The sequence below is a fragment of the Triticum urartu genome, chromosome 5A (assembly GCF_056163025.1).
Source record: "Triticum urartu cultivar PI428250 chromosome 5A, HENAU_Tu73, whole genome shotgun sequence".
Taxonomy (NCBI): Eukaryota; Viridiplantae; Streptophyta; class Magnoliopsida; order Poales; family Poaceae; genus Triticum; species Triticum urartu.
The window spans coordinates 52,963,875-52,990,721 of NC_141877.1; the positions used below are offsets into that span (position 1 = coordinate 52,963,875).

The following is a 26,847-nucleotide window of genomic DNA, read 5'->3' on the forward strand; positions in this document are numbered from 1 at the left end:
GAGGTCTTTCATTGAAAAACTCTTATTCAAATATCCCTTTATGCTATCCAGAAATTCTATATCATTTCCAATCAATAATATGTCATCCACATATAATATCAGAAATGCTACAGAGCTCCCACTCACTTTTTTGTAAATATAGGCTTCTCCAAAAGTTTGTACAAAATCAAATGCTTTGATCACACTATCAAAGCGTTTATTCCAACTCCGAGAGGCTTTGCACCAGTCCATAAATGGATCGCTGGAGCTTGCACACTTTGTTAGCTCCCTTTGGATCGACAAAACCTTCTGGCTGCATCATATACAACTCTTCTTCCAGAAATCCATTCAGGAATGCAGTTTTAACATCCATTTGCCAAATTTCATAATCATAAAATGCGGCAATTGCTAACATGATTCGGACAGACTTAAGCATCACTACGGGTGAGAAGGTCTCATCGTAGTTAATCCCTTGAACTTGTCGAAAACCTTTTGCAACAAGTCGAGCTTTGTAGACAGTAACATTACCGTCAGCGTCAGTCTTCTTCTTGAAGATCGATTTATTCTCAATTTCTTGCTGATCAACGGGCAAGTCAACCAAACTCCACACTTTGTTCTCATACATGGATCCCATCTCAGATTTCATGGCTTCTAGCCATTTTGCGGAATCTGGGCTCACCATCGCTTCTTCATAGTTCATAGGTTCATCATGATCTAGTAGCATGACTTCTAGAACAGGATTACCGTACCACTCTGGTGCGGATCTTATTCTGGTTGATCTACGAGGTTCGGTAGTAACTTGATCTGAAGTTTCATGATCATTATCATTAGCTTCCTCACTAATTGGTGTAGGTGTCACAGAAACCGTTTTCTGTGATGTACTACTTTCCAATAAGGGAGCAGGTACAGTTACATCATCAAGTTCTACTTTCCTCCCACTCACTTCTTTCGAGAGAAACTCCTTCTCTAGAAAGGATCCATTCTTAGCAACGAAAGTCTTGCCTTCGGATCTGTGATAGAAGGTGTACCCAATAGTTTCCTTTGGGTATCCTATGAAGACACATTTCTCCGATTTGGGTTCGAGCTTATCAGGTTGAAGCTTTTTCACATAAGCATCGCAGCCCCAAACTTTCAGAAACGACAACTTTGGTTTCTTGCCAAACCACAGTTCATAAGGCGTCGTCTCAACGGATTTTGATGGTGCCCTATTTAACGTGAATGCACCCGTCTCTAAAGCATAACCCCAAAACGATAGCGGTAAATCTGTAAGAGACATCATAGATCGCACCATATCTAGTAAAGTACGATTACGACGTTCGAACACACCATTACGTTGTGGTGTTCCGGGTGGCGTGAGTTGCGAAACTATTCCGCATTGTTTCAAATGTAGACCAAACTCGTAACTCAAATATTCTCCTCCACGATTAGATCGTAGAAACTTTATTTTCTTGTTACGATGATTTTCAACTTCACTTTGAAATTCTTTGAACTTTTCAAATGTTTCAGACTTATGTTTCATCAAGTAGATATACCCATATCTGCTTAAATCATCTGTGAAGGTAAGAAAATAACGATAACCGCCACGAGCCTCAATATTCATCGGACCACATACATTTGTATGTATGATTTCCAACAAATCCGTTGCTCTCTCCATAGTACCGGAGAACGGCGTTTTGGTCATCTTGCCCATGAGGCACGGTTCACAAGTACCAAGTGATTCATAATCAAGTGATTCCAAAAGTCCATCAGTATGGAGTTTCTTCATGCGCTTTACACCGATATGACCTAAACGGCAGTGCCACAAATAAGTTGCACTATCATTATCAACTCTGCATCTTTTGGTTTCAACATTATGAATATGTGTATCACTACTATCGAGATTCATCAAAAATAGACCACTCTTCAAGGGTGCATGACCATAAAAGATATTACTCATATAAATAGAACAACCATTATTCTCTGATTTAAATGAATAACCGTCTCGCATCAAACAAGATCCAGATATAATGTTCATGCTCAACGCTGGCACCAAATAACAATCATTTAGGTCTAAAACTAATCCCGAAGGTAGATGTAGAGGTAGTGTGCCGACCGCGATCACATCGACTTTGGAACCATTTCCCACGCGCATCGTCACCTCGTCCTTTGCCAGTGTTCGCTTAATCCGTAGTCCCTGTTTCGAGTTGCAAATGTTAGCAACAGAACCAGTATCAAATACTCAGGTGCTACTGCAAGCTCTAGTAAGGTACACATCAATAACATGTATATCACATATACCTTTGTTCACCTTGCCATCCTTCTTATCTGCCAAATACTTGGGGCAGTTCCGCTTCCAGTGTCCAGTCTGCTTGTAGTAGAAGCACTCAGTTTCAGGCTTAGGTCCAGATTTGGGTTTCTTCTCCTGAGCAGTAACTTGCTTACTGTTCTTCTTGAAGTTCCCCTTCTTCTTCCCTTTGCCCTTTTTCTTGAAACTGGCAGTCTTGTTGACCATCAACACTTGATGCTCCTTCTTGATTTCTACCTCCGCAGCCTTTAGCATTGCAAAGAGCTCGGGAATTGTCTTATCCATCCCTTGCATGTTATAGTTCATCACGAAGCTCTTGTAGCTTGGTGGCAGTGATTGAAGAACTCTGTCAATGACACTATCAATAGGAAGATTAACTCCCAGTTGAGTCAAGTGATTATGATACCCAGACATTTTGAGTATATGTTCACTGACAGAACTGTTCTCCTCCATCTTGCAGCTATAGAATTTATTGGATACTTCATATCTCTCAATCTGGGCATTTGCTTGAAATATTAACTTCAACTCCTGGAACATCTCATATGCTCCATGACGTTCAAAACGTCGTTGAAGTCCCGATTCTAAGCCGTAAAGCATGGCACATTGAACTATCGAGTAGTCATTAGCTTTGCTCTGCCAGACGTTCATAACATCTGGTGTTGCTCCAGTAGCAGGCCTGGCACCTAGCGGTGCTTCCAGGACGTAATTCATCTGTGCAACAATGAGGATAATCCTCAAGTTACGGACCCAGTCCGTGTAATTGCTACCATCATCTTTCAACTTTGCTTTCTCAAGGAACGCATTAAAATTCAATGGAACAACATCACGGGCCATCTATCTACAATCAAACATAGACAAGCAAGATACTATCAGGTACTAAGTTCATGATAAATTTAAGTTCAATTAATCATATTACTTAAGAACTCCCACTTAGAAAGACATCCCTCTAATCTTCTAAGTGATCACGTGATCCAAATCAACTAAACCATAACCGATCATCACGTGAAATGGAGTAGCTTTCAATGGTGAACATCAATATGTTGATCATATCTACTATATGATTCACGCTCGACCTTTCGGTCTGAGTGTTCCGAGGCCATATCTGCATATGCTAGGCTCGACAAGTTTAACCTAAGTATTCTGTGTGTGCAAAACTGGCTTGCACCCGTTGTAGATGGACGTAGAGCTTATCACACCCGATCATCACGTGGTGTCTGGGCACGACGAACTTTGGTAACGGTGCATACTCAGGGAGAACACTTTTATCTTGAAATTTAGTGAGAGATCATCTTATAATGCTACCGTCAATCAAAGCAAGATAAGATGCATAAAAGATAAACATCACATGCAATCAATATAAGTGATATGATATGGCCATCATCATCTTGTGCTTGTGATCTCCATCTCTGAATCACTGTCATGATCACCATCGTCACCGGTGCGACACCTTGATCACCATCGTAGCATCGTTGTCGTCTTGCCAATCTTATACTTCCACGACTATCGCTACCGCCTAGTGATAAAGTAAAGCATTACAACGCAATTGCATTGCATACAATAAAGCGACAACCATATGGCTCCTGCCAGTTGCCGATAACTCGGTTACAAAACATGATCATCTCATACAATAAAATTTAGCATCATGTCTTGACCATATCATATCACAACATGCCCTGCAAAAACAAGTTAGACGTCCTCTACTTTATTGTTGCAAGTTTTATGTGGCTGCTACGAGCTTCGCAAGAACCGTTCTTACCTACGCATCAAAACCACAACGATAGTTTGTCAAGTTGGTGTTGTTTTAACCTTCGCAAGGACCGGGCGTAGCCACACTTGGTTCAACTAAAGTTGGAGAAACTGACACCCGCCAGCCACCTGTGTGCAAAGCACGTCGGGAGAACCAGTCTCGCGTAAGCGTACGCGTAATGTCGGTCCGGGCCGCTTCATCCAACAATACCGCCGAACCAAAGTATGACATGCTGGTAAGCAGTATGACTTATATCGCCCACAACTCACTTGTGTTCTACTCGTGCACAACATCAACGCATAAAACCTAGGCTCTGATGCCACTGTTGGGGAACGTAGTAATTTCAAAAAAATTCCTACGCACACGCAAGATCATGGTGATGCATAGCAACGACAGGGGAGAGTGTTGTCCACGTACCCTCGTAGATCGAAAGCGGAAGCGTTAGCACAACGCGGTTGATGTAGTCGAACGTCTTCACGATCCGACTGATCCAAGTACCGAACACACGGCACCTCCGAGTTCAGCACACGTTTAGCTCGATGACGTCCTGCGAACTCCGATCCAGCAGAGCATCACGGGAGAGTTCCGTCAGCACGACGGCGTGGTGACAGTGATGATGTTGCTACCGACGTAGGGCTTCGCCTAAGCACCGCTACGATATGACCGAGGTGGAATATGGTGGAGGAGGGCACCGCACACGGCTGGGAGAGATCAACTGATCAACTTGTGTGTCTAGAGGTGCCCCCTGCCCCTGTATATAAAGGAGCAAGGGGGGAGGCCGGCCGGCCCTCTATGGGCGCGCCAGGAGGAGTCCTCCTCCTAGTAGGAGTAGGACTTTCCTACTCCTACTAGGAGGAGGAAAGGAAGGAGGAGATGAAGGAAATATTCCCTAGAGGCAATAATAAAGTTATTATTTATTTCCTTATATCATGATAAATGTTTATTATTCATGCTAGAATTGTATTAACCGGAAACATAATACATGTGTGAATACATAGACAAACAGAGTGTGTCACTAGTATGCCTCTACTTGACTAGCTCGTTAATCAAAGATGGTTATGTTTCCTAACCATGAACAAAGAGTTGTTATTTGATTAATGGGATCACATCATTAGGTGAATGATCTGATTGACATGACCCATTCCATTAGCTTAGCACCCGATCGTTTAGTATGTTGCTATTGCTTTCTTCATGACTTATACATGTTCCTATGACTATGAGATTATGCAGCTCCCGTTTGCCGGAGGAACACTTTGTGTGCTACCAAACGTCACAACGTAAATGGGTGATTATAAAGGAGCTCTACAGGTGTCTCCAAAGGTAGATGTTGGGTTGGCGTATTTCGAGATTAGGATTTGTCACTCCGATTGTCGGAGAGGTATCTCTGGGCCCTCTCGGTAATACACATCACATAAGCCTTGCAATCATTACAACTAATAATTTAGTTGTGAGATGATGTATTACGGAACGAGTAAAGAGACTTGCCGGTAACGAGATTGAACTAGGTATTGGATACCGACGATCGAATCTCGGGCAAGTAACATACCGATGACAAAGGGAACAACGTATGTTGTTATGCGGTCTGACCGATAAAGATCTTCGTAGAATATGTAGGAGCCAATATGGGCATCCAGGTCCCGCTATTGGTTATTGACCGGAGATTTGTCTCAGTCATGTCTACATTGTTCTCGAACCGTAGGGTCCGCACGCTTAACGTTACGATGACAGTTATTATGAGTTTATGCATTTTGATGTACCGAAGTTAGTTCGGAGTCCCGGATGTGATCACGGACATGACGAGGAGTCTCGAAATGGTCGAGACATAAAGATTGATATATTGGACGACTATATTCGGACACGGAAGGGTTCCGGGGAAGTTTCGGATAAAACCGGAGCACCGGGGGGTTACCGGAACCCCCCGGGGGGTTAATGGGCCTCATGGGCCTAATGTGGAGAAGAGGAAGGGGTTGCCAGGGCAGGCTGCGCGCCCCCTATCCCCCTAATCCGAATTGGACAAGGAGGGAGGGGCGGCGCCCCCCCTTTCCTTCTCTCCCTCCACCTCTCCTAGTTGGACAAGGAACGGGAGGGGAGTCCTACTCCCGGTAGGAGTAGGACTCCTCCTGCGCGCCTCCTCTAGGCCGGCCGCACCCCCCCTTGGCTCCTTTATATACGGGGGCAGGGGGGCACCCTAGGACACACAAGTTGATCTTCGTGATCGTTCCTTAGCCGTGTGCAGTGCCCCTCTCCACCATATTCCACCTCGGTCATATCGTTGCAGTGCTTAGGCGAAGCCCTGCGTCGGTAGAACATCATCATTGTCACCACGCCGTTGTGCTGACAGAACTCAACCCCACCATTGCCGCGCGCGACGCCGATGTAAGGGTCGCCGTGGAGCTACAACCGGCACCGCAACCCACGCTCCGCAGCCGTTGTCGATGCTAGAACGGTAGCGACGGCCAATAGATTACTAGCATTGTGTGCTACTACGACGTCGTCCTTTTTTCTGTGTGCGGCAATCGACTGCGAAAATAGTTGCATCCGGCCGGTGGAAAAGCTGCTACCGGCACTCATAGAAGTTGCGATGACCGCGATGCGCGAGATGGCGACGTGCTAGAACCAGGTCAGCGGGATGCTGGAACCACCGGAGTTTTTTGTTGCAACTGGTGGTAATTATTGCTGGAATCGACGATATTTTTGCTGGCACCGGCGTTGATTTTTGCTGCGGCCGGCCTTGAAATTTGTTGGAATCAATGTTATTTTTTTCCTGGACCAGCAATGGTGGGTGTGATGGGATGATGGGGTGATGATTTTGCTCGAGTTGGCGGTGTTTTTGCTGGATCGATGTTTTTGTTTTACTGGAACCAGCAAATAGAGGGGTGATGTGATGCGGGGGGTTGGCACGCATGGTGAGTACAACCGGTGATGACCGAGGCGAACCGCCACGCTGGGCATCGATGCTCTAACGGGCGATGGGATGAGGACGGAACGGCGGGCGGTAGCGGGCATCAGTGACGTCTTAACGCAAGGAAAAGAGGATATATGGGGGGATCCAATGGTGCGGGGGCGTGGAATTAAAGGGTTGTGCAGTTAGGGATGGCAATTTTATCCATGGACATGGATAGCCATGGATATCCGACCCGAATGGATAGGGTTTGGATAGGCTTTTGTGCCCATGGACGGCGCCCAAACCCGACCCGATTGCTCGCAGGTAGGGCATGGATAAAAATCTTGTTCCCGTGGGTATACCCAAACCGACCCGATAGTATGCATTAATGGGCAAAAATCTAGTATCCCTACCCCACAGTCACATGTCCCACTGCAATTTTACATGTTGTTATGTATAACATGCAAAAGAAATTGCACGATCCCCATCGTAACTTTTATTAATTGACATTCCATCCCCACTAACACACTCCAGCGCCCCTTCCCATATTTTATGTCCTCATTAAATGACTCGTCATTCTCATCATTTAGAAAAATACTAAATGATATTAGGTTGTTAGTGGACGTTGATTCACCATAAGTTGATGTTTACAATAAGTGAAGACTAGCTTGCCACGAGGTAAAGAATGTTAGAGCTTATGTTAACATTGTGTTATGTCTTGAGAGGACCCAATGGATATCCAGTTGGTATGGATATCCATCGGGTTTAGACATGGACATAATTTGTCACCCATGGATTTTTTTCATAGGCGGGTAAAGACTGTCTTCATGAATATGGATTATGGATTTGATATTGTTCAACCCGATCCAAACCCAACCCATTGCCATCCTTATGTGCAGTACCCGCGGGGGATCCAATGGGCCGACGCCTAGTACTGACTCTCGCAGAAACGTCCACCAAAAATCATGTCCAGCAAATGATGTTCGACAATTTGTACCCTAAACCCAAAAAGTTTTCCATTGACATGTTAGGTCCTCTCGATTTGAGCAGTGAAAACCATGTGAAAGGCGCGATTCACTTCGTATATTGCACATAAGACCACAAGGTGTACCTGAGTTTGGTAGGCACAGATTTGGAGTGCCCACAACATGCAAATCCGGGAAACCTACTTTTACAATATTGCATGGCGGAAGTTGAGCTCACCCTCATAGAGCTACAAGCACATTGTTGGATGAAGTTTAAGGGGCAGTTTGTGTGGACCGCCATGTGCCGGGTCTAGCTCTAGCATTGTTGAATTTGAAAATAGATGTTTTCGAAAAACTTATTGAACATCCAACTATCTCGTTGAATTTAAACTATTGTTGTGCTAGAGATATTTGCACGGATGAACTATGCAATTTTCTAAAATTACTTTCGAGTGTTGCGGGCTTGGTTTGTTTGAACAGGTGAGATATTGTCAGTTCTACGAAAATTATGTCCTAATTTTTTTGAATTCCATTGTGTCTGATAAAGTTTGTCCGGTTTGTTGACATTCTGTTCGGAGTGTATGCGGGCAATGGTTGAATATTCGGCCGCATCATTTTCTGTAAATTGTTCCCCACCAATCCTAGAATCTCCGATTTAAGAGTCCCGTACGTTTTTTTTTGAGCGGTAAGAGTCCCGTACGTGCCCTAACTTGCAGGGACAAATCCGTCCATTTTCATTCCCTCAGCCGCCATTTTTCTCCTCCTTTCCCCTCTCTCTCTCTCTCTCTCTCTCTCTCTCGAAGCCATGCTCTCGCTGTCCGCCCGACCCATCCTCTCCGCCTTCCTCCCCAAACCCAAACCCCGCCGCCTCCTCCTCCTCCTCAGACCCCGCCGTTCCTCCGCCTCCGCCTCCGCCCTGACGCCGCCTACCCCGCGTACCACCACCCCCGACCCCCCGGAGGACGCAGACCCCACGCCGCTCTTCCTCCGCCCGCCGACCCACCCCGTCCCGGAGGCCTCACTCGCCGCCTTCCGCCGCCGGGCCGCCGCGCTCGTCCCGCCCTCCGCGCCGCACCTCCACCGCCACCTCCGCTGGCTCCTCGCGGACGCCTCCGCCCCCGCCCCGTCCGGCGCCGACCCGGCGGCGCCCCACCTCCTCCGCGCGCCGCTCGATGAGCTCGAGGCCCTGTGGCTCCGCCACGTCCGGGACAGGCGCCCGTTCCAGTACGTGGTCGGGAACGAGCACTGGAAGGACCTGGTGGTCGCGGTCCGGGACGGCGTGCTCATCCCGCGGCCCGAGACGGAGACCGTCGTCGACATGGTCGCGGCGGTCGAGGGGTTCCAGGACGGGTGGTGGGCGGACCTCGGGACCGGGAGCGGCGCCATTGCCGTGGCCGTGGCCAGGATGCTGGGGCCCGGGGGGAGGGTGTTCGCCACCGACGTCAGCGAGGTCGCTGTTGAGGTCGCGCGGCTCAACGTCCAGAGGTACGGGGTGCAGGTGAGGCGATCTCAGTTGTGTCTAGAGTTGGGAAACTTAAGCTGTTTTACATCCACTGTGAATCTGTGATCAAACTAAAATGCTGCCACTTATACCCAGCTAAATAATGCATGATGTTTTCCTGGTTATCATCCATCGGTGTAGTGAGCTAACTGAATCTGTGTTACAATGTAGTCTAAGACAGTGCCGTTAAACTGGTAGTGTAGGGTGGAATGTGGATAATCATTTACTATGTAGCGGCAATTCTAGTTTGCCACCAATGGATGCAACAATTATAGCGTCTCGTACTTAACCATATCAACTGCATTTGTTTGTTATACAACAAGTACGATCTGATATATGACCAACCAAAATATCTGCTGACATAAATTGGTGGTGTAGGGTGAAATGCAGATGATTATTATTATGCTACCAGCATTTCTATTTTGCCACCAATGGACGCGGCAATTGTTGTGTCATGTGCTTAAGCATATCTATTGCATTTATTTATTATACAGCAAGTATGAGCTGATATATGACCAACCAAGATTCGAAAAAAATATTTAGACACAGGCTTATTCTACATGACCATTGTATATATAATCGACCAGATTACTTAATTTTAACCAAGTGGAGGCTCATAACAGAAGATCAGTTTAGCAACCTATCATGAGTTCATGACTTCAGTTAAGCAAGCTGATCAACGTATTTGTCAACCCCTTCTTAATATTACCTTGTCGGATCAGCGCCTTCGTTTTGGGCTGCTTCTAGATTTTAGTGTGGAGGGCTTCGGCATTTCATTAACAAGCTTCAAGAACGGAAGCTTAAACATGCCATGATGTTTTGCCTCCAGTGTCCACACCTCTTGCCCGAGGCACCGGTATGAATTGTAATTCTCCTTTCAGAGCTTCTCTAGATTACTCTTAGAAAAACCATCCTCGCCAACCTTAGTTGGTCACATTCTCTTCAAGCTGAAATGAGAAGGCCTTCCTCTTGGGCTCGATTGGCTCGGCGAGTTTGGCCCGCAGTGCCTTCCTCTTGCGTTGGGCTTTCTTGGCCACTTCCTCTTTTGAAAGGGCACTGGCTTGGGTTCCACCTCGTAGGTCTCAGACTTAGTATCTTGTACCTGAGGACAAGGTGAGAGACTCTGAGTCTGACTCCGAGGACATTGAGACCCATGATATTGAGTCCGAGGCTGACATGGTGCAGCCCAAGCCAGCTCCCCTCGAAGTAGAATGTGGCCAAGAAGCCCTAGCGCAACATGAAGGCGCTGCATGCCGAACTCATCGAGCCAACCTAGCCCAGGAAAAAGATCTTGTCTCCTCAGTTGAAGAGGATACAACCGGCTGAGGTTGCCAAACATGGTCTGCCTGAGAGTATTTTGGAGAAACACTTCAAGGAGAAGTGTGATTCTTACTGGTACATGGGGCAGGAAGTGTTGGCACTCGACACAAATCATCGCAGCATGTTTAAGCTTCTATTCTTGAAGCTTGTTGATGACAAGGCCTGACCCATTAACATTAAAATCCAGAAGCAACAGACTGCCCAAATGAAGGGGCTGGGTGACATGGTGATATCAAGGAGGTGACCAATGTGCTGATCAACTTCCATAAGTGAAGTCATGATATGTCAGTAAGTAACCTACTTGAGTATACACAAATGGTCATGTCGATAAGTTTCTATTTGGTTATTTGTTTCAATGGAGATGCCAATTCATGTCAGAATATTTTTGGTTAGTCATATCAGTTTGTGTTTGTTGTATAACAACTAAATGCAATCGATATGGTTAAGCACATGGTGTAAGAATTCCTGCATTCATTGTTGGCAAAATAAAATATAATTGCTCGTAGCATAATAAATTCAGCGTAGGGTGGATTTTGATTTGTTGCCAAAAACGGAGGTGTTGTTTCATGTTCTGGTTTTGACTTACTAGTTTAGGTAGCAAGCGAGTTAAACCAAAATTGAGATCTACATTTGGTAAATGCTTCAAGTTGGAACACCATTTAGTAGTAATTGTATTTCATAGTCTGCTTACTTGCTCCTGTTAGTTCCACAACTATACCCTGAAGAAATGGCTACTACCACCGGGTTTTATTTGTTTGCACAGCTAAAATGTATTTCTGACTAATCAGCTTAGAAAAGAAAATTGGCTACTGCCGGATTTTAGATTTTCTGACTAATCAGCTTGAAACGTCTGCAACGCCCCTGAATGCACTGGTCAATCATGAAATTTGCAGAAGTAATCACATTCATTGAACAATTCACAAATCTTCCAATACGCACACACACACGCGCGCGCACACACACAGAAAATACATATGGTCTGAGCAACTACTGAGCTCGGGGAGAGTGGAGATTTTGGTGCAGGAGGCGGCGCAGGAGGAATCTCAGGGTGGTGGGGTTGGTGAGGCCGGACCAGACCATGGAAGGGCGTGGCATGGACGGAGCGGACCACCGCCGAGGGCGGTGTAGGAGGAGACGGTTGGAGGCCCTGTGGGAGGACGACGAAACGTTCTCGTCTGACGGAGGCACGGTGTCGTCGGCGCTGGAGGCCTTAACAATGGCTAAGCCGGCTGCCATGGCTCCAGCAGTCGAGGTCTTCAACCCGGACAGGATCCCGGCGCCTGTCTTCCAGCCCAGGACGGGGTAGTCGCAGGTGGAGTGGAGCATCGCGCCCAACGAGCCGCTGTTCAGCATTCACGGCGCCAGCCAGTCTGAGGACTTCTACGCCACCAGCAGGTCCCGATTTGATTACTACGATGAGGCCATGGCTGCCGATGGGGATCAGGATGGGAAGCTGCCGCCGCTCACGGAGGTCTCGGATCACGGTGGCAAGGAGTTCGGCATGCTGGGCAGCAAGCTGTCGGCCGCGAGCGACAGGAGGAGACGGCTGGCGAGGCCCTATGGGAGGCCCTTGGATCAGACGGGAGAGATGAGAGGAGAGAGGAGTCATGGGTGGAGGACGCGGTGAGCAAAGACGGCGGGTCAGGGTGAGAGTGGCGGCTGCTGGAGGAATAGCTTAGGGCTGCGGTGGCAGTTTCATTGTAATATTGACTGGAAACAGGTGCAAGGACTGAAAATAAACCATTTTCTTTTGCGGGAAGGTGCAGAATCACCGAAATCGCTGCTTCCGGCTTGGCTTGCCTGGTAGTTCATTTTCCAGAATCAATTCTAGGAAGCTAGGTAAGAATCTGATGTGTTTGTTTGAGATTCTGATTTTGGAAGGCCTAGAATCTGAGAATCATTTGCTGGGGCCCAAACAATGGCCACCTAAGTTGCAGCCGAGATTTATGTTCAGGGAAATATTCAAGTTAGAACACATTTTATTAGTAACTCTACTTTCAGTCTATTACACGTTTTTATAAGAGCTACTTGCTACTGCAGCTACTCCCAGAAGCAAAATTACTGGCTGCTGCTTCCGGGTTTTAATTGTTCTGCACAGTTAAATTTGTATTGCTTTGCAGAAGTACATGAATTCTTATTGTTAATGTCGTGTACTGAAAATAGGATAAAGTTGAGATAAGGCGCGGCTCATGGTTCGAACCTCTAGAAGATGTCAAAGGAAAACTGATGGGTGTCATTAGTAACCCTCCATACATACCAACTGATGATCTACCTGGCCTGCAACCTGAAGTTGGTTGGCATGAACCAAAATTGGCACTTGATGGAGGCAAAGATGGCCTTGATCATTTGCTTCATCTATGTGAAGGGTTATCTTCGGCACTGATGCCTGGAGGTTTCTTTGTTTTTGAGGTAAAGCATCTTCAGATGTCATGTATCTTAGATTTGCATGTTTTTGTTAACTACCAGCACCATTGTACATGACACTGTAAATTGCTACTAGATAACTTCAAACGAATAATTCAGTCCAATATGGGCTTAAATTGTTACTAATATGTTTCATGTTTAGCTGTAGGAGCAATTTTGTTTTTAAGACTTTCAGATACTTATTTAGTAAGTGATTGGTTGTGCACTTGCTTACAAGATCATAAAGAGATACTCCCTCCATTCACTATTATAAGATGTTCTAATTTTTTTCTGATGGGATGTATATAGACGTATTTTAGTGTGTTTGGTCACTCATTTCAGTCTGTATGTAGTACATACTGATACATCCATAACATCTCATATTAACTGAGGGAGTATCACATAACATGAAACAAGCTGTGCTGCTTTTATATGTACTACCCTACAGTGCCTTGATTGGTATTCCCTCAGATGCACATCATGCTTTCGCTTTTCTTTGGATTTGTTGCTTTGCAAGTCCTGAAGGAACATTAGTATTTTCACTGATGTAACATGCAAAAACCTCTTTGTGTCTGTGTGGCAGACAAATGGCAACAAGCAGTCAGAGTTTCTTGTCGACTTCATTAGTACAAAGTGGAGCTCATCTTTTTGCGACGTGGAGGCAGTTTTAGACTTTGCAGACATCAAACGTTTTGTAAGAGGGTACCGCAGATGAAAAAAAAATATGGATGCTGATAAAATATTGTTTGAGATCACTTCTGTTCCTTAGTGATTTTGGGTAAGAATTGCCCAATTTCTGACTTGTTTGCAGTGCAGCAGCAGCACTTGGTTGTTTCAACCATCATCTTCTGTCTCTGGCGTCCCTGCAGTTTGTGGATCTTTAGTTACTGAAATACTCCCTCCGTTCGGAATTACTTGTCGCAGAAATGGATGTATCTAGGCATGTTTTAATTCTAGATACATCCATTTCCGAGACAAGTAATTCCGAACGGAGGGAGTATGTGCTTATTCTATGGTAGTCCTTAGTTACTACTCCCTTCGTCCCAAAATAAGTGTCTCAATTTTGTACTAACTCTAGTACAAAGTTGTACTAAGGTTGAGACATTTACTTTGGGATGGAGGGAGTATATGCTAGATTGTGGAAAACTGACAAGTGACGCTCAGCTTGGGACATATTATATGCTAACTGCTAAGGTGTCGTATAACTTTTAAGGTGCCTTTTCTTTTTCTTCAGATGATGGCTTCTTGATATCCTAGTCATTCAAGTGATACAACACTGCTTTAAATGACACCTCTCTTTTGTGAAAGATATAATTGCTGTCTTGTCGTCGTCTGTCCTCTTAGTGTAACAAAGAGATGTTTTGCAGTTTACTGTAAGCTTGTGCATATGTAATTTCTCTTGCACATAGATAAATAACTTTTAATAGCGAACCTCCTGATGGATGGCAATTATATCCGTTAATGTTTAATTGTAGGAACCTCATCTCACGTGAGTTCGTTTTCGCTCGTAAGTTTGCTGAATTTTGATGTCTGAACTTCCCAGCCCTGCTGACCTGGTTCCTGATCGAATAACATATCCAATAGAGCTTTGATGTGCATTGCAACCAGTTTTTTTTTTTCAGTCATGATAGCACCACTATAAAGTTCATGTGGGGAACACAACTATGGTGTAAGTGATATTGTTAGCAAAGTTCACACAAAGCTGCATCTATGCTGACTACGTGTGAACTGATCATGGGTTCAAGCAAAAAGATAATGTTTCTCATGTGTCCCAAAGTTGTAGAACTCGTCACGTGAATTTGTGTACATTCCTGTGCTTTTCCTTGTATATTCCTTCGTGATATATATCTAAACTTTGCTCTTTCTCTTCCTCTGCTTTTCAGACGCCTATCAGTTGAAAAGAAAAAGGTGGTATCGATGTTCATATTCTGGGCAGGCTTAAGCGAGAAGCGAGCAAACCCAGTTACATAATTCCCTCTGGGGCACTTATCACTTGCAGCTTAAGCGTCGTAGTGGGCAATAACATAATGCAAGTCAATCATGATCCCTGTGCATGTGAGTGAGATGAGATGGATTTTGTTGCCAAGCTGCCATTGATGGTCCAAGGAAGCTTCTCTACGCCACGGTGGACACAGGTCTTCCAGTAGCTTGCATACAAAAAGGTGTACCTGGCATTTGTTTTTAAGGGGTGGTATGTGTGGCCAATTGTTCTTTTTGACGTGTTGGGCTGTCTGTGATGATGTGATCTGGAGGGAGAGGCTGCTTTTGTAGCCTCCAAATTATTCCGCCGTCCACAAGCGACTGGTGTGCTTAATTATTTGTCCCTGCTGATAATGTTCTCTTGCCCACCATTTGATCCATCTCCAGGTAAAACATATGCTGAAAACTCTAACATGTTTATCAAAATACTGTCAGTTCCTTTCTTTGGAAAACTGAAAATTTTGACATAAGCACATTCTTTTCAAAGAAAATCAGGAGTCCATCATCAATTGTGAACTTTCATTTTGCATCTTTGGGTGTTCTTATACTCCCTTCGATCCATATTAATTGACGTTGCTTTAGTACAACTTTATTAGAATTTGGTCGCCAACTGCATCGGACTAGAGCTCTAGTTTTGTGCTGCATACATAACAGTAAAAGCACGCTGCTGGGAACATCTTTCGAATGCAAATCCAGTGGTATATTCCCGGGGAATATAACTTGTATTTTCTTACTCCATCGTCACTATGTGTTGCCGGAAATTGCAGAGGCCAAGGTGGGTGCGTTGGACAGTGATCTTGGACAGAATTACCCCAAAAATAGGATAACGCCTTGTATACCAGTCCGAAGGTGGTATTCATGGCATAATGTGAGCCGTTGGATCTTAGAATCAAAGAAAGTCGAAGCTGAAAAGATCATCAAGGCGTGACAAGCAAGGATTGAGGCACAAGTTATCCCTGCTCTAAAGGAATGAATGTCGGAGCCTTGATCTAGATGCCGTCTCCTCTTCTTCTACCTTTAATCCAACTCCTCCTTGACTGAATCTAGAGAGAGACTGAAAGAGAGAGAAGCAGGTGAGCACAAGTAGCGCCTTGTAGACAGCATGTGAAGTAGTTCTACCTCCTTTCAACTATCTGCCCATCTCTGTCCATCCAGCTGAGCTGTTTCAACCAATCTCTTGCAAGGACATATTTGTCTCAAAGTTGATTGGCCAACTGTTGCTGCAATCATGGTTTATTTATAGTGTAATCCTAGTTTTATCGCGGTTGTAAACGCGTAATTTAGGAGGCCAATTCTTGCCTCTGGATTATGTATCGTATACTTGAAGAGGATTGGACAGATGGGGATTACGACGCATATAAAAATTAGCGAGAGAGCATAGAAGAATATTACCAGTGATGGTGATACCAGATGATTAAGTAGCAGTAGGCACAAGTCAAGTCAAGAAAAGTATTGGCAAGTTCAGGCTAGGTGCATATAGTTTGACTTTCTCATCATTTGAGTTTGAGAGGATGACAGCAGGAGTTCTCCAGGACACCAGATCAGGTCAAGACATTAAACTTTTACATTATGGTGGTAGTTTGAGTTGAGGGCATATATGTAAACACCTTTAAAATCAGAATGCAGATCATGAATGCCAGGTCAAGATCCAAGAAACAGTATCAGTGTTGCTTGTGTCGAGCTCCATGCCATTCATTATTTACAAGGAAAAGTCAGATCCTCGGTCATCTGACCCCAGACCCCATGATGCAATCCCTGGTGCATCATCCTTTAATTTACTCTTTTTTTATGGATGCATCATCCTTTACTGATTTATAAAAATATAGCCAAAAATTGCATGGTAGATAGGGCTCAAATATGCAAAAAAAAAAAAGTAAAAGGAAGGGGAATAAATCAAAGGAGGGGGAAAAGAGAAAGGAAAAAAAATGTGGAGCTGCTTTGGTTGAGCCGAAACAAATCTAGTGTCACGCAGACGCTTCTTGACATGGCAGCATCTCGGCTCATGAGAGAGGTCAACTGGGAGGTTGCTTCTCTTTCACCTTTAGCATGCAGCCCTATGAATGATTTGGTAGCACCTTCCCCAATAATTAGGCATGTGCATCGCATGTGACTGGCCTCACCTTGCACATAGATCCCCTAAATAAATGGATAATCACAATCTTTGGAGTTTTCTCATTGTTTTTTTCCATCAAAGTTTTCTAATTGCTTGTTGGCTGGCACATAGATATGTCTCACTTGAATAATGGAGACAGGATAGTATTGTTCTCTTTCTTTCATTCTTTCTTTTGACGTGTCATTAGCTATGGTGGTTCATCTCCCTGAGCGAGTGGAGGTGGTTCGCAGTGACGGTACCATTACTTTCTTTGGTCGGGCACTTTCCAACAGTTTGGCAACCAAGAGCGAGCAAGGGCTGGACCTTGAGATAAAGAAGAGGACAGCAAGTGAATAGTGATCTATTTTGGGCAGGTCGTGCTTTTCTACTTTTGATCAACGCTTGCAGGTTGAGGTACCGACACAAATAGATTCAGTAAAAGGATGCTTGCAAGGAGAAACAAACCGCATATATGCATGGGCCCGCAGGCGGAGAAAGAAAAGAGATACTCCCTCCGTCCCATAATATAAGAACGTGTCAAAAACGTTCTTATATTATGGGACGGAGGGAGTAACAAAAAGGAAAACAAAGCACGGATGTTAATCCTCCTCCGCTCTTTGCATTCTTGGATGCGCATAACCATACTTTTGTGGAAACTAAGATAATTACACGTGCGTTGCAACGGAGGCATAAATCTTGTAGTAGGTTGACACGTGGTTTACTTGTTCGTATTAATTTGATTATGTAAACAAAATAGGATTTTATTTGGTAAACATTTATTGGCTTATGAGTAAATAAGAGTTGAGGCAGTTTTCAAGGGAATCCGGTGAAAAAGAACGAAGATGAGAGAAAAAATCAAAACAGTGAGAGAGAGGGAGCGCGTACAAGGTTGGACGAAGGATAAACGAACGAAAGGACCTTATGCCCTGTTTAAGTAAGAGAGGATATGAAGGATCAAAGATGCTCGTGAAATTCACTAGAGGGGGCGGGGGTGAATAGGCGACTACAAAATTGATCTTTTTCTTAGTTGCCTTTAGAGGCTAGTGTGGAAATGTAAGTTCACTAGATTTGCAATTAGATGATACACTCAATACAATGTGTTACAACAAGTTCGCAAGCTACAAAGGGAACAAACAAGCAAGTAAAAAACAACAAGTAAAGCTAGGGGTTAAGAGATAGCCAGAAGTGATGTAGACGAAGATCTAATTTGAAGTCCACATACTTGAGGGTGTGCTAATCTCCGTTGGAGAGGTGAGGAACAACGAATGCATCCCCTTATGTCTCCGAGAATCTTGAAAAACTCCCTCTCACTAGGGGTAGCTCTCGGGGAGAGCTCTAAACCCTCACAAATGAGCCTGGTGCACAACCACATGAATGGAAGCTCCTAGGAAACACCAAAGATTTGTAGATCAAGTGTTCCTCTTGCTATATCTCTCTTAAATATGGGATGGATTGGGTGGCTAGAGAGGGAGGAGTCAAGCTCTGAAGTTTCTGGATCAATGGTGAGAATGTGTTGGATTCACCCCCTTCTCAAGGAAGAAGAAAGGAGCTTATATAAGTCAACCCACAAATCTTCCCTTTGGCGCCAGTCTACAAAAGTCAAACTATTTGATCGAAGTCAAACATTTCGACCAGGTGTCCACCTATTTTTCTATTATTGTTTATCTCTTAAAACTATGTGATTTCGGTCCGGGGAATTGGTACTTCTAGCTATGATAAGAAATTTTGAGATCACCTTTCAATTAGGAATTCTTTCCATGAGTTCGATAGCTCAGGGTCACCTCTGGGGGATAAGCATGCTATCTACATCTGAAGCCGGATCAAAAGTAATCAATATACAACTTTTTCGCAAAACAATTAGTTTTGGCCTAACATATATGTAGCATTCTTATTCTTGGAGGTGGTACCTCTTTGACTATCTAAGCTCCCCAAGCTAGTCCCCACTCCCCTAAGCTTCCATTTGAGCAAATCTTTAAATCTAAGGTGTGGATTTGAGAGGGAAAAGAGAGGAAAATATTCCCCATTTGAGATCCAAGCTTTCCCCCAATTTGACATAAGCATTTGAGAAACTTTCCAAGCCTCCCTTGATCTTGTTGCTCTTGGAAGTTGGAGACTCCTAAGAGGTCAGTGTCACTGTGAGCTTTCCACTTGCGTGCCCCGGAGGTTGTGAAGGTTGGAAGCCACCTTTAAGGCTATTGGGCTTGGGCATTTGTTGGCTGAGGCTCAAGGAGAAGAAGGATACATTTTGTGTTGTGAGGTGCTTTAGTTGACATCCTCCTCTCCAAGGAGACTGACATCCCTCCAAGGATGCGAATTTCGGGATAGATCATTGTCTCTCTTCCCCTTTGGTTATTCCTTTCCACCTCATAGTATTTCTTATATTGGAGTAATTAGGCTGGCTTACTTCTCAACGATGTTAGCTAGTTACCTCCTACACATAGAGTGATCGACGTAGTTGCACCTCTAGAGAACTAGTGATTACACAATATCTGAAATCAACTAATAAAAGTAAATATTTGTAGTCACCCATTCACTCCCTCTACTCGGCTTCTTTCATCCTTCACTTCCCTCCCTCTCCCGAAGGTCTTTGGCATCTATGAAAACAAGGCGAGGAAGTTAGGAACTGATACGTCTCCAACGTATCTATAATTTTTGATTGTTTCATGTTGTTATATTATCATATTTGAATGTTTTACAATCATTTTATAGCAATTTTATGTCATTTTTTGGGACTAACCTATTGACATAGTGCCCAGTGCCAGTTGTTGTTTTTTGCTTGTTTTTTACTTCGCAAAATATCTCTATCAAACGGAGTTCAAACGCAGCGAAACTTTTGGGAGATTTTTTTGGACCAGAAGACAACTTGGGAGCCAAGGAAGCACCTGGGGGGAGGCCTGTGGGGCCCACAAGACACTGATGACCCACAAGTATAGGGGATCAATCGTAGTCCTTTCGATAAGTAAGAGTGTCGAACCCAACGAGGAGCAAAAGGAAATGACAAGTGATTTTCAGCAAGGTATTCTCTGCAAGCACTGAAATTATAAGTAACGAGTAGTTTGATAGCAAGATAATTTGTAACGAGCAAGTAACGATAGTAGTAACAAAAGTGCAGCAAGGTAGCTCAATCCTTTTACCATTGGTGCCTCTCCGATGATGCGTGAGTAGTTCATTATAGACCTACAGGTCCGTACGCAGTAGCTAGATGGCTTCTTCTCTCTTTTTGATTCTCAATACAATGGTCTCTTGGAGATCTATTTGATGAACTTTTTGCGGTGTGTTTGTTGGGATCCGATGAACTTTGAGTTTATGATCAGATCTATATCCATGAATATTATTTGAGTTTCTTTGATCTCTTATATGCATGATTATTTATAGCCTCGTATTTCTTTTTCGAATCTTTGGTTTAGTTAGGCCAACTAGATCGATTTTTCTTGCCATGGGAAGAGGTGCTTTGTGATGGGTTCGACCTTACGGTGTCCTCACCCAATGACAGAAGGGGTAGCGAGACACATATGTATCATTGCTATTAAGGATAACAAGATGGGGTCTATTCCTACATGAATAGATCTTGTCTACATAATGTCATCGTTCTTATTGCATTACTCCGTTTCTCCATGAACTTAATACACTAGATGCATGCTGGATAGCAGTCGATGTGTGCAGTAATAGTAGTAGATGTAGAATCGTTTCGGTCTACTAATCTTGGACGTAATGCCTATATATTGATCATTGCCTTGGATATTGTCATAATTATTCGATCTTATATCAATTGTCCAACAGTAATTTGTTTACCCACCGTATGCTATTTTCTCGAGAGAAGCCACTAGTAAAATCTACGACCCCCAGGTCTATCTTTTATCATATTTGCTTTCCGGTCTATCTTTTCTCGTATTTATTTTCATATCTATTATTCCAAAAACCAAAAAATACCTTGTTGCACTTTTTCTTTATTTGTTTTATTTCGTGTTTTCTTCAGATCTATTTGCCCAAACTCATACAAATTAATCTATCTTTTTTACCAAGGAGGGATTGACAACCCCTCTTACGCGTTGGGTTGCGAGGATTTGTTCTTTGTGTGCAGATACCGATTACATAGTGTTGCTTGGTTCTCCTACTGGATTGATATCTTGGTTTCGTAACTGAGGAAAATACCTACCATAACTGTGCCACATCATCCTTCCTCTTTGGGGAAATATCGACGCGGTTTCAAGCCGCATCAGGAACCATGACCCTTTTACATTTATAATAGTTTAGATCTTCCTATATTTGGTGTCATCGGGCCTGAATAATGCCCACCCAAATATAATGTATGCTTTTCCGTGTGTGGCTTCCCCTATCTTCTCCTTCTTAGGGCCTTCCTCAAAACTGGGCCCTTGCTCATGAACCATCTCCTTCATCTCCAAGGTGACCATATCTTCCAAATGTTTTTTATGTGCTAATGTTTTCATGTTCCTTGGATTTGGTGCATGGCCCCTCTCATATCCTTTAGTTTGAGATATTTTATTTTTCTTTCACAATGGTCTCACTGCTACAAAAACATGCCAACAGTGGCGGGTGCAAAAGGCACACCAATGGCGAGCGGGTTTGTGAAGGGCGTCTGCCAGTGCTAACATGCCACTAGTGGCGGACATAGCACCTAAGTGTAATTTTGGTAATTAATGACAATCCCTATGGACTAATCCTTTCATTGATATATATTAGAAGGAATATTCCATAGGTGATTCCTTAAGGACATTGGTTGGATTCAAGGATGAATGCCATAAAGATTATTAAAATTTGGACATTTCATGGTTAATTTTGGGACTATTTTAGGTTTATGAATATTAATGGCATTTAATACATTTCTAGTTATTTAATGGACATAAATCAAATTTGAACTACATGTACATTACAAAATGTCCAAATAATGACAAAAACATAGCATTTGAGTTCTTGAGTATGTATTTAGGCCATATATGCAAATAATAATTACATGTTCATTAATTGGGTATGTGCCGTGCCTCGCGGCTGTCTTCAGTTTGTAAACAAACATACATCATATCACTTTTAAATATTCTTAAAATTTTAACCACATACTCTACATGTCATGTAATGACACCATGCAAAGTTTCAAAGGTGCCAGACAACATGTTTTTTAATTCAAGAAACAATTTTGCATATTTAAAAGTAGCTAACTTGTGTTTAATTAGACCTAAATATCCTATTTATGATCTTTCTTCTACTCTTTCAAAATTAATTTTAAATTATAGTTGCAGATCAAAATTGAAATATATCCAACTAAATAAAAAATTATTAAAAATATAAAGAAAATATATAAAATATCGAAACCTACAAAATTCGAACCATTTTCCATACAATACCATGGTCACAAAAAAATAACACACTAAAATATCTAAGAAATACATGAAATTAAACAAAATAGCTACATGTTTGAGGGGCAAAGGTAGGTGCCCGCCACTAGTATACCTCCTACCATGGCTAACGTGGGCCAAATCTGTGGCCAAATTACGAGTGGTGGGCTGATACCAGTGCTTGCCGCTGCTGATCTAACTACTAGTGGTGGTAAGTTTCTGATAACCCACGGTGGACGCCAACTGTCGTGGAATTGTCATGGAAGATGTTCTTAGTGTGAGGACTTAGTCGTGAGGCCAATGCATCTATGTGGTAGCTTGGCGTCCATGGCGGTTCTGCCAGCGAATTTGAGGCGGGGCGCTTGGCGAGATGGAGCGAGGCAAGACAGTTGTGGCTGTCCCAAGGGCGAGACAGCGGAGGCGGCCGGAGACAACGCAAGATGGAGGCGGCTCCAGGCAAGGCCGCAGCAGTGGCTTGGTGCGCCGGTAGAGGGCATGACAGCGGACCGGCGCACCGGCCATGGTTGAATCGCAGCAGCGGAAGCATGGCAGGTCGACCCAGGCGGGTTTGACTCCTCCTCTGGTTGTTGCGGTCGAGGATCATCCACGTCCAAATATATTCTTGTTGACGTACGGTGCTTCGTGCTATTGTTGGTTCAATGGGACATAACAGTAGCAGTATGATCCTGATGTCACTTCGGGATTTAGTTCTATCATAAGCAATAAGCTACTGATCTTCGACTGCGGCGGAACCACTTCTGTTCATCTCGGCAACTTACGTTGGTGACTCGTGGTTACGAACAGATCATAACCCTAATTCTTCTCTAACTCACATCTTACGGATTGTAAAATCTGGACCGGTGACGCTGATGCAGATCCTTTTCAAGCCGAGTCTTTTTTCATCTGGAAAATTGCAAACTTCTCAATCCCTAAAAGAGATCCCTTCAAGAACTCAACACCACCGTACGCAGTGTGATGCCCTCAATTTGACCGTACACTATTCATACCCGCAAATGTGTACGATCAAGATCAAGGACCCACGGGAAGATATCACAACACAACTCTAGACACAAATTAAAATAATACAAGCTTTATATTACAAGCCAGGGGCTTCGAGGGCATGACTACATAAGCTCGAATACACAAGAGTCAGCGGAAGCAAATAATATCTAAGTACAGACATAAGTTAAACAAGTTGCCATAAGATTGCTAGCACAAACTAGGATACAGATCGAAAGAGGCGCAGGCCTCCTGCCTGGGATCCTCCTAAACTACTCCTGGTCGTCGTCGGCGGCCTGCACATAGTAGTAGGCCCTCCGGTGTAGTAGGAGTCGTTGTCGATGATGGCATCTGGCTCCTGGGCTCTAGCATCTGGTTGCGACAACCGAGAGGAAAGGAAAAGCGGAAAAGGGGGAGCAAAGCAATCGTGAGTACTCATCCAAAGTACTCGCAAGCAAGGATCTACACTACATGTGCATTGGTATCAATGAAATGGGTAGTATCTATGGACTGAACTACAGAATGCCAGAATAAGAAGGGATAGCTAGTCCTATCAAAGACTACGCTTCTGGCAGCCTCCATCTTGAAGCATATAGAAGATAGTAGATGGTAAGTTCACCAAGTATCATCGTATAGCATAATCCTACCCAGTGATCCTCTCCTCGTTGCCCTGTGAGAGAGCGATCACCGGGTTCTATCTGGCACTTGGAAGGGTGTGTTTTATTAAGTATCCGGTTCTAGTTGTCATAAGGTCAAGGTACAACTCTGGGTCATCCTTTTACCGAGGGACACGGCTATTCAAATAGATAAACTTCCCTGCAGGGGTGCACCACATTACCCAACACACTTGATCCCTTCGGCCGGACACACTTTCCTGGGTCAAGCCCGGCCTCGGAAAATCAACACGTTGCAGCCCTACCTAGGCACAACAGAGAGGTCAGCACGCCGGTCTAAATCCTATGCGCGCAGGGGTCTGGGCCCATCGCCCATTGCACACTTGCACGTTGCGTACACGGTCGGTAAGCAGACCTAGCTTCCCTAATACAAGAGCAGGCGTTCCAGTCCAATCTAGCGCGCGCCGCTCAGTCGCTGACGTCAAGAATGCTTCGGCTGATACCACGACGTCGAGTGCCCATAACTGTTCCCGTGTAGTTGATTAGTGCGTATAGGCCAGTGGCCAGACTCAGATCAAATACCAAGATCTTGTTAAGCGTGTTAATTGATGTAACCGCGGACGTCGACCAGGGCCAGGCCCACCTCTCTCCTAGGTGGTCTCAACCTGCCATGTCGCTCCACCACAAAGATCCACACAGAGGGCCATCGGGAAAGTATGTCCTTTCAGCCCCCAATCCGTGAATTAACCATAGGTACTCAATGAGCCGACCCGACTTTAGTCTCCACATGTATCATCATTATGTATATAAGTATATACCCGTCATCAACTCCCGAGTGATCACGGCCTGGTAGTATAGCATGGCAGACGGACAAGAAAGTAGGGCCACTGATGGAATACTAGCATCCTATACTAAGTATTTAGGATTGTAGGTAAAGGTAACAATAGTAGTAGCAAAGATAGGCTATGCATCAGAATAGGATTAACGGAAAGCAGTAACATGCTACACTACTCTAATGCAAGCAGTAGAGAGAAGGAATAGGCGATGTCGGGTTGATCAGGAGGGGGCTTGCCTGAAAGCTTTGTTGCACAGGAAGAAGGGTCGTCGGTGAAGAAGAGGGGGGAAGAAACAGTAAATACGGAGCAAACAAAGCATCACAAAGCATAACATGGCAATACGCGGTGCTAGGGGTGGCCTAACGCAGTACTAGGTGATACCGGTGAAGAGGGGAAACATCTGGGAAAGTATTCCCGGTGTTTCCTGTTTCCGGACAGATGAACCGGTGGTGAAATGTTGCATGTTTACTATGCTAGGGATGTGTGGCGGACGAGCGGACTGCGTATTTGAATTCGTCTTTGTCGTTCTGAGCAACTTTCATGCACAAAGTATTTTCATCCGGGTTGTAGATTATTTTATATTAATTTTTAAAGTTTTAACCATTTTCTGAAATTGCTATAATTAACTAATTAGAAAAATAATCAGAAACAGGCTGGGTGCACCCGGTGCAGTGCACCCAGAGGTGCACCAAGGGCTGACAGGTGGGGTCAAATGGCCAGTTGACCCAGTCAACAAGGACTGGTCAATAGAGTGAATAGTGTGTGGGGGTCCCACATGTCAGTGTCCTAATAATTTCTAAACTATTTTTATTTTATTTAAAATAAGGTGGGACCCACATGTCATATACACCTAAACTAATTAATCACTAATCCTAATCTAACAGGGTCGGCTCCAGTGGATGGGCACGCATGCACACAGGCACCAGGGGGTGCTACTGTGGCCGGCAAGCGGGCGGCGCTGGCACCAGCAGAGGCGAGGCGCAGCTAGTGCGCGACAGGAGGCGAAAGCGGCAGCGCGGGGGCTGCGGGGAGCGGCGGCGCAGGGCAGCGGCGACGCGGGAGCTGCGGGGAGCGGCGGCGCTAGGCGGCGGGGGGGCTAGGCAGAGCAGCGGCGAAAGCGGCACAACAGGGGAGGCGCGGTCACGCGCGCGGGGCGTCACGGGGGGGGGGGGACCAGGGGCTGTGGCGAGCAAGCGCGGGGCGTGCGGCGTAGCCGACAGCGGTGGGCGACGCTCGGTCGGGGCGGCATCGGCGAGCAGTGGCGGACGCCAACGGGGGGAAGGCGCGGGATGGCAGCGAGCGGGTAGGGGCAGGGCGCTCACGAGCAGTAGCATGCGCGCGAGGTAGGGGCGCGACCCGAGACACGTCGACGCAGACGCAACAGCAGGGGCGCGGGACCGGAGGTCTGGATGCGGCGGCGGCGGGCGCGGGACGATGCTAGCAGTGCTGGTGCTAGACGATGTGTACGAGCTCTAGGAAAGGTAGGGGAGGGCATGAGCTCACAGGGAAGCTCGGGGAGGTCTCGGTGAAGACGATGATGCAGCGACGGTGGCGGACCGACACGGTGGATGACGGTGGCCAAAGTTGAAGAAGAAGCTCGATCCCAATAACGCAGTCGAGTCCGCTGGATCCAATGGACGAAAGCGAAAGGCAAACAACGGCGGAGCTTCTGGACACGACCGCAGGGCGCCGGGGCGACGGCGGCCGCGACAATGGTGGCAGCGTTTGTGGTCACCGGACGTGTTTAGAAGCTCATTCTCGAGCAGATGAGAGGAGGGCACGATGGGGGAATGAGAGGGGATTAATCGAGAACATGCTAGGGTTTACGATGGACGCGTTTATAGGTCGTGGGGGCGACGTGGAGGCCATCCATGCCCAAGGAGGCTCGGATG

At 45.1% G+C, this 26,847-nt stretch overlaps 1 protein-coding gene and 1 pseudogene across 2 annotated transcripts; both read left to right on the forward strand.

Moving 5' to 3' along the window:
* Window positions 1-8,593: 8,593 nt before the first annotated feature.
* LOC125507801 (RNA methyltransferase family protein) lies at window positions 8,594-15,417 on the forward strand. 2 transcript variants are annotated; one of them, XM_087525465.1, is made up of 4 exons: window positions 8,598-9,357; window positions 12,844-13,089; window positions 13,667-13,861; window positions 14,967-15,417. In XM_087525465.1, exons 1-3 carry the CDS (start codon window positions 8,665-8,667, stop codon window positions 13,796-13,798), a joined length of 1,071 nt encoding a protein of 356 aa, XP_087381591.1. In that variant the 5' UTR covers window positions 8,598-8,664; the 3' UTR covers window positions 13,799-13,861; window positions 14,967-15,417. The 2 variants fall into 2 exon arrangements, with proteins under 2 accessions (XP_048528262.1, XP_087381591.1); XM_048672305.2 differs by lacking the exon at window positions 13,667-13,861 and having other exon boundaries at window positions 8,594-9,357.
* On the forward strand, window positions 9,364-12,837 carry LOC147967974 (uncharacterized; annotated as a pseudogene).
* Window positions 15,418-26,847: the final 11,430 nt, after the last annotated feature.